The 8,852-nt window shown below is 47.9% G+C and overlaps 1 protein-coding gene across 3 annotated transcripts in view; it reads right to left on the reverse strand.

The window, feature by feature from the left end:
- Positions 1 to 215: 215 nt before the first annotated feature.
- mllt10 (MLLT10 histone lysine methyltransferase DOT1L cofactor) overlaps positions 216 to 8,852 on the reverse strand; it is a 62,059-nt gene continuing 53,422 nt past the window's right edge. The window contains exons 14-19 of one of the 3 annotated variants that reach the window (XM_080855181.1): positions 6,182 to 6,379; positions 5,814 to 5,884; positions 4,997 to 5,349; positions 3,553 to 3,646; positions 2,902 to 3,243; positions 216 to 2,392 (exon numbers count right to left, since the gene is read on the reverse strand). In XM_080855181.1, the coding sequence (XP_080711307.1) occupies positions 2,345 to 2,392; positions 2,902 to 3,243; positions 3,553 to 3,646; positions 4,997 to 5,349; positions 5,814 to 5,884; positions 6,182 to 6,379 (1,106 nt within the window). In that variant the 3' untranslated portion in view covers positions 216 to 2,344. Of the gene's footprint in view, positions 2,393 to 2,901; positions 3,253 to 3,552; positions 3,647 to 4,996; positions 5,350 to 5,813; positions 5,885 to 6,181; positions 6,380 to 8,852 lie in introns of all 3 variants that reach the window. The other 2 variants (XM_080855180.1, XM_080855179.1) reach the window with 2 other exon arrangements.

Genomic DNA, 8,852 nt, shown 5'->3' on the forward strand with positions numbered 1-8,852 from the left:
ATTGTTACATAAACAATACAAATGTTTGCTGATAAATGAATCTGCTAAATAATTAACACTAGAGTTTAAATGTCATAAATAATGTATGGATTTAAGGTCATTGTGTATACCATTATACAACTATAATATGTGTTTCAGATTCAACAATTGTTTCATGCATTTCTCTATGCCTTGAAGAAATAGACCATCTCTTAAATGTACGAGGTTGGGGAGGTAGTTAGGTTCTTTATTAAACCACTGTTCCAAAAAGAAAATCAGATTACAAAATGGACTTCAACACACACTGTGAACTGATTTTAATTAATCAATAAAACAGTCGATGTACACAACCATTTCAACCATTTCAAGATTTTCTGTTTTTTTCTCAGCAAAGAGTTAGGACCTGTAATGTTCTTTTGGTGATAAAGAAATACAAAAGAGACTTTGCATATTTTGCGATACAAAATTGAAGATGGTATGGAAATACACGGGCAACTGTGAACTATAAAATGACATCAAGAAAATGGTGCAAAACATAAAAAAATGTCCCTGCACATATAAAAAATAAATTAACACTTTCCAGTCACTGGTCCTCTGGTTGGTCGAAATATTTTAAACAAACACACACATGAAGTGACGCTGTATTGACAATCCTTCACACCAACTAGGTGAATACCAACACATATGTACAAAAACGAGGTAAAACTAGGCTAGCTAAATCTTTCAACAGCTTGTCCATGATTCCAAGCAGTATCCTTAAGCTTTACACACAAAGGAAAAAAAACCCTATGTACAAGACGAAGAACAACCATTTTAAATTGTCAAGTATCTTTTTTTTTTTATAATTCTAATACAGGACATTTTCTCATCAAAACTTGTACAAGAGGATTCAAAATGTTCTTGAGTGTCAAAAGTATTTTTGTACAATACTATAAAAAAAAGCATGAAGGACAAACAGGCACCTCCTAAAATATAATTTTCTTGTGCCTGATATATGCAAAACAAATTCCAAATAAATAAGAGGAACAATATAAAGTTGGCTTCAGAAGTTATTCCAAACACAGCGCAAATATTCTGGGTAGTATCTCAACATAGCTTAGCAAAGTAGTCAGAGTGGACAGTTTCTTAAGCGACTCATTGATACTGAAAGAAGATGAATGAGTGAGTAAGTGAGTGAGTGAGTGAGTGAGTGAGTGAGTGTGGTACAACAGCAGAGGAAAAGTTCTCAGTCTATTCTGCCCACAGGTAGGGAGGGGGAAGGGAGGGCTGTGGGTGAAGGGGGGGTGGGGATCGCCAGGCACTTGGGTTTGGGCTCGTAGCTGCTGGTCCTGGTGTGTGTGTGTGTGTGTGTGTGTGTGTGTGTGTGTGTGTGTGTGTGTGTGTGTGTGTGTGTGTGTGTGTGTGTGTGTGTGTGTGTGTGTGTGTGTGTGTGTGTGTGTGTGTGTGTGTGTGTGTGTGTGTGTGTGTGTGAGCGCGAGAGAGAGAGGTAGGTGCTCCGAGAGAGAGTGCAGTGCAGCAGGTCAGAGTGCAGGGAGCTTTGGAATGCCTCGTGTGGCTGGAGACCCGGGGGGAGGGGGAAGGAGGGGGGGGTCGGCTGAAGGCAGTCGCGTGAAAGGTCACTTTAGGATTCCCACGTCCTAACAACACTTCCCCATTACCCATCAGGAGTCTCGACGTCATCCTAATATATTAATATTATATAACTCTTTCTCTTTGCTCATTAAAACTCTGCTTTAAAGGAGTTGCTCTGAGAGGTAACAGTGGTCAGAGGAGATTCTTTCTCGACAATAAAATAATAGTAAAATTAACCTGAAGAAAAAGTCAAAGTGGGAGAACAGCACGACTGATCCCACGTGTGACCTGATGACCCCCTCCCAGCAGCACCGTCTCCAGCCAATAGCAGCCCTAGCACCGCCCTCCCTGGACTCGTGTCACTTCCTGCTTCACAGCATAGCGTAGCGTAGCGCAGAGCACTGAGGTGAACGTTCTGCTGGTTGCGTGTGCATGTGTGTGACACCTGCACTGCTCGTTTCCTTTCCAGACCCTGATGTTTTTCAAAAGCGAGTGACTCCCACTTTTCAGATTCCGGGTCACATCTCAGACTCACGTCCCAAACGTGTTGGCATTGTAAAGCTTAGTGGTGGTGTGGGTGTATGTGTGGGTGAGGGTAGCAGTTGGTGTTTTGGATTGTTTTGGATGGTGTATGTTGTACGGGTGGTGTCTGTGCAGCTTGGGTGGTGATAGGGGTGGGTGAGTGGGTGGAGGAGAGACAGGCCGGTTCTGATCCGGCGGTTCCCCTGAGAGAGAGTGAGAGAGGTTGGTGACGTGAAGTGCTGTCCTACACGCAGACCACAGCCCACGCCTGTCAGGTCTTCTCCTGGCCCGAGACAGCCACCGCCTTCTCTGATAACCTCTACACAGAGAGAGAGAGAGATAGAGAGAGAGAGAGAGAGAGGGAGAGAGGGAAAGAGAGAGAGAGAGAGAGAGAGGGAGAGAGGGAAAGAGAGGGAGAGAGAGAGAGAGAGAGAGAGAGAGAGAGAGAGAGAGGGGGAGGGAGGGTGGCAGAAAAAGAATAAAAAGGGAAAGAATGAAAGAAAAAGTGTTAATTAGGTGTAAATTGTACACCAGTAAAAATGTCCTTAAGCAGTGAAGTGGGCGTGTGATGGGAGCGGGTCCGGAGCTATGAGAGTGACATAATGCACTGGATGGACCAGGACAACATTCCTGGGTGGAGAATGTGGTGGCCCCTCTTCAAACCACAAACCACATGAATGCAACACTAGCCTTAACACGGCTTTCAACACCCAGATCACTCACTCTCAGACAGACACATCTCCACTAGCCCTCACGAACACAAAAAAATCACACACACACACACACACACACACTTTTGGCCCGTGGCCCTGGCCCTCAGACACTCACGGTGTTCTTCTGTGTGCCAGTGGTGGCAGCAGCGTCCGAGTGCATGGCCAGGAAGGGGTTGGCAGCGATGGCGCTCTGGGCCGCTGGCAGCTGGGACGAGGAGGAGAGCTGTTGGAAGTCCTGATGCTGATGCTGATGGTGGTGATGGTGCTGTTGCTGTTGCTGTTGATGATGTTGCTGTTGCTGTTGCTGTTGATGATGTTGCTGCTGCTGCTGCTGTTGCTGATGATGTTGCTGCTGCTGCTGCTGATGATGATGATGTTGCTGCTGCTGCTGATGATGATGCTGCTGCTGCATGAGCTGGTAAAGCAGGGCTTGATGCTGCTGCTGCTGATGCTGCTGCTGCTGCTCCTGTGCAATAGGTGCACATTAACAACAGGAAAACACACCCACACACACACCCACACACACACACACACACGCGCACTAAACGCACAGGTAACATAAACTGAGCTGGATTTAGAAGAGGGGGTGAGATGAGCTGAAATGAGCCGAGATGAGATGAGCTGTGATGGAGCGTGTGTGCTGTGAATTGTGTTGTGGTGGAGTGCGTATGCTGTATTGTTTCTGTGTGTGTACTGTAGTGTGTATTTTAATGTGTATGCTTTAGCGCTTGTGTGTGTGTCTGCTGACTGGTAGCTGTGGGCTCACCTGAGTGGTCTGTGGGGTGGTGAGAAGGTGTTGGATCTGCTGCTGCTGTTGCAGGAGAAACTGCCTCTGCTGCTCTGTGATGTGACGCACCGCACTGGACAAACACACCCCCCCCATTATACAACCATACACCATACATGTAGATAAATGATTTACACGATACAACACACAACAATTAGACCACTACACACACCTACACACCTCTATGACACCCACATACATATATAACACATACACACTAAAATAAGATTAAACACACACACACTAACATAAGACTAAAACACACACAACCATTATATGACTATTCACACACAAAGATACACACCGCTCTCATGAGACAACACAGTAACTATCAGCGAACTGCATACACATGCACTAACACACACACACATGCCTTTTTCCCTCTCTCCACTCACACACACTCACTAAACTCAATTCCCACAACTGTGCAAACACATCAATCCCCAAACGTATTGCCACTAATAATAACTTGCATTCGCAATGAAAACAAATGACAAATGTGTTATTTCCTTCCTAAAATAAATAGCCCTCAGATGGGAACACTGGTGCGCGACAGAGTGAGCCTGAGCCGGAGCCAGGGCCAAAGCCAGCCAAGTTCCTCCCAAGCGAAACACAGCGCTGGACCAGCCGTTTACAGACGACTCATAAAGCCTGCAGGACAACAGGAGTCTGGGCAGCAAGGGACTTAACACAGTCATTTCTCTATTGGAAGGATAAAGCAGTTTTGGCCTGGGATCAATGCTTATCAAAGTGCTAAGGGGCCATGCACTTAAGATTGAAAAAAAAATACAAACACACACACACACACACACACACACACACACACACACACACACACACACACACACACACACACACATGCACACAAACAGACTCTAAAGCAAAACACTAGAGGAGGTTTCTGAGTGCAGTGCTAGGAGCTGGGAGCCACAGCGAGCCTCACCTGGTTTTGCCCGAGGCTGAGCTGCTGCAATCCAAAGCAAGCAAGGAAGTCAGACAGACAGACAGACAGACAGACAGACACAGAGACAGAGACAGGAGGAAGCATTAAGCCAATGCAAGCACCCAGAGAGCGCCTATGCATTAATAGGTTATCACCAACCGCATGCATGAACTCATATCACAGCAATTTCATTTAGACCTTCAAATAGAACAACCAATATCTTCTGTGCCACCGTCCTGTTCTCACACTCACACTCACTATACACCTTCACAATTGAACAACTCAGGAGTGATTTAAAGAACAGTCCCACTCAAAACCTCCCTTTTGGTCTGGAAATATCAAAATGCAATAAGCCCTTTTAAAATCACAGAACTTCTGAAAGATTAAGATTAAGACAGATTAGGATTAAGATTAGGAAAGATAAAAAAACAGAGTGTGTCTCTCTTCTATTCTCTATAGTTGTATGTTGCTGGTCCTGACCTGCTGTTGATGGGCAAGGCCCCGCTGGTCACCACCGAACTCGCCGCTGCCGCGTGCTGCTGGAGAGGGCTGGCGTTCTGGCCAAGCGCCGGCGAGGTGTGGATCACGCCGTTGAGCGCCCCAACGATGCCACTCATCGCCAGCGCTCCCCCGCCCCCCTGCAGAGCGCCCATCAGGCCCGCGGGCACCCCTGCGCCCGCCATCATGCCCGAGGGCGCCGTGCCGGTCGCCAGTGCCACGCCGTTGACCTGCTGCTGCTGGGGCGGGCTGTGGGAGACTGACGGGGGGGTGGAGAGGGAGGAGGTGCTGCCCCCGCTACTGCTGTTGTGGCCGTGGCCGCCGGGGAGAGAGTCCTGATGGGGAGAGGAGCACAGAGGAGCGGAGGGCTACCGGTTAGAGAAGAACACTGCAAAGCGCCCCCATCATTTTGCACTAGTTTAGGGACCACTTTTGTTCACAAGTCTTTCAGTCGTCAGTCTGGGCAGTTATTGCAACAGAGTCTCTGGTTGCTTCCCTGGGGCTTGTTCCCAGGCCCTTTCATTTGCCCAAAAAGCAGCCACTACTCTAGGGGTGCTTAATACACACCCTCAGGAAACAGGGCGATAGAACACAGAGAGAGAGGTCAAACTCAAGGGTCGCGTAATTTGCTTCACAAGAACAATCACTACCTTTGCTGGCCAATGTGAAATCAAAACACTGCATATGGAAGGACGAGCCAGTGCTACTTCCACACCTGGGCTTGGTGCTGCTCTTGTGACTTCAACGTCCCCAATGTAAACCTCCCCCATTGTTCCAGCGAGAAGAAGCTGGGGCTCACCTGAGTGTGTTGGGTGGAGTCTGTTCCAATGCCTCCTCCCAGATGAATGCTTCTGCTGCCACTCAGCATGTCTGCAAGAGAGCACACACAGATCCAGGGTCAGGGCGGGACATGCATTAACATGTGTGTGTGTGGGTGCACATGTCTCCGTGTGCGTCGTTAGAGTTGGTGTGTGCGCGCGTGTGTGTGTGTGTGTGTGTGTGTGTGTGTGTGTGTGTGAGTGTGTGAGTGTGTGTGTGTGTGTGAGTGTGTGTGTGTGGGTATGCGTACACAAGCATCTGACCTGCGTGTGCGTGGTTGGGGTGTGTGCGGTGCGTGTGTGTATTTGTGTGTGCGTGTGCATGCGTGCGCGTACACAAGCATCTGACCTGCGTGTGCGTGGTTAGGGTGTGCATGAGGCGATGACCCCGGCGCGGTGCAGGCGGGGTTGCTGGTGGTGAAAGGAACGGAGAGCTGGGCGCTCAGCAGCTGTAGGCGCTCCTTCCTCATGGTCAGAGTCTTGATCTGCTCCTCCAGACGACGGTTCTCCTGCTGCAGCTGGTGCAGAGACTTCAGCATCCCCACCACTACAGCACAGCAGACAGGAGGAGAGAGAGAGAGGAGGAGGAGGAGGAGGAGGAGGAGGGTGGAACAGAGAGGAGGAGAGAGGAAAAGAAAGGAGGAAGAGGAGAGTGAGCAGAGAGGGGATGGAGAGAGGGTGATATTAGAGAGGAGGAGAGTTGAAAAGAGAAGAGGAAGAGGAGAGGGGGAGGAGAGAGCAGAGAGGGGAAGGAGAGAGGGGAGATATTAGAGAGGAGAGGAGGAGAAGAAAGAGGGAGAGGAAGTGAGGAGAGTGAGAGAAATGGAAAGGACAAGGAGAGGGAAGCAGCTCAAATAATAGATGAGAGGGTAAGGAAGAGAAAGATGAGGGAGGAGGAAGGTAGAGGAACAATTGGAGGAGAGGAACATGATATAAAGAAGAAGAAAAAGACAAGAAAAGAGAGAAGAGGTAGGGAGGTGAGGGGAGGTCAGAAGTAGAGATAGATGGAAGAAAAGAGAAGAGAATGGAGGTAAGAGCCAGCACAAATGAAACCTGATAACAGCAATGACTACCAGCACAGAAAAACACACAGGCATGTACACTCTCACACACACACACACACACACACACACACACACACACACACCATTTCCCTCTCTACACTAACGGCTAGGCCCCCTATAAAGACTGTGGCTGCCTAACACACCATACACAGCCTGCAAGTCACTTCCTGACAGACCCCTTCAACACACACACACACACACACACACACACACACACACACTCCCCAGCGGCACTTCCTGCCTTACAGCTGCTACTCATAAAACACATTAAACACACACACGGGTCCAACAGTGACCATGTCTAACTTAATGCTATACGTGACACACACACACACACACACACACACACACACACACACACACACACACACGTCCAACAGTGAGCATTCAAACTTAGTGCTATACGTGACACACACACACAGCACTCTTTACTGCCAGGAGCTCTCAAAGTGATTTATCTGTGCGAAGAGCGACTGAGAGAATAACAAGCGTCCCCCTAATAAAAGCTCATAATTACAGTAGTAAACCAGCTCAATTAATTAATTAAGATCTAGTTTGCCATTAAAATAATAATCTCCGAGACGGGTGTAATTACACACTTCAAACAGGCTTCCGCTCTGATTGACATTCACCCCTCACTCACACACACACACACACACACACACACACACACACACACACACACACACACACACACACACACACACACACACACACACACACACACACACACACACACACACACACACAAACATGGTCGCACCGAACGAAACACTCCACTCTCAGGCACCGACTTACAGCCATCGGGGAGTTTTCCTATTAAACATTTTAATTATGACACAATAATAGGTAAGACATTTAACCCACATTAAGAGACAACCCTTCAAAGACATCAAACTGATGTTTACACAGAAAGGCTTTATATGAAATACTAAAAAAAAAAAAAAAAGTCCTACCCAATCCTTCTCATCCTGTTGAACTGAAATAATTAGATATATTACCCACATCCATGTCTACATCAAGGGGGTCTTTCATTTGATCCCTATTCTCTGATTATTTTCTCCAATTTGCTGCCTGAGAATTGCCAAGTGGTTTAACAAACAGTAGTCATCTGACAGGGGACCAGTGTGTGAGGTTGGTGCAGCACAGCCCTCTACAGTGGCTTGATTATACTTATATGCTATACTATACATACTACATACTATATCCTAGGATCCATGTTTCGTCATCAGAGGGTGTACTCGCAGCTCTGCGCGGACCCTTGCATGCCCTCCAATTTCTTGTAACCACTTCGCCTCAAGAGTACCTTTCTTGCCTACTCAAAGCAGACTAAGAAGTATAAGAACAACTACACGTTCATGGTGTCCGCAACTGTCAATCTACGTGTCTGCAAGCAGGTATAAATCAAGGCCTGAAGCTTTGACTGCAGCCCAGGCCAGCCCAGGCCAGCCAAGGCCAGGTCTTGCGCAGCGTTTGGCAGGGACCCTACCCTGGCCCGGTGCCTCTGACACACACGATGGCGGAGAGAGATAGGGCGACTATCTGCCTGTCAGCGTTTCAGACGCGCCGCGCGGCTAATGCAAGGCACGATAGAGTTACAGACGGGGCTTGGGCGAAAAAGGGCCATTGTCTCATTCTCTACCGGGCACTCAGAGATACAGATGCTCCTGACTCAGAGGAAAACACGGATCAGCTAACATCGCACGCAGCGAGGGGAAGCTTGTGATTTTTCCTAGTGCCTATGCATGCACGTAAACAGACGCACACACACTCACAAACACTTTCCACCGTGGCTCCAAGCCATAGTAAGCAATACATGTTTGAGTGTAAGCTTGTAGAAGAGAGTGAAATGTGTATGTATGTATGTGGGTATGTGTGTGTGTGTGTGTGTGTGTGTGTGTGTGTGTGTGTGTGTGTGTGTGTGTGTGTGTGTGTATGGGTGCGTAATTACGTATG

The sequence above is a fragment of the Sprattus sprattus genome (genome assembly GCF_963457725.1).
Source record: "Sprattus sprattus genome assembly, chromosome: 17".
In the NCBI taxonomy this organism is placed as follows: domain Eukaryota; kingdom Metazoa; phylum Chordata; class Actinopteri; order Clupeiformes; family Clupeidae; genus Sprattus; species Sprattus sprattus.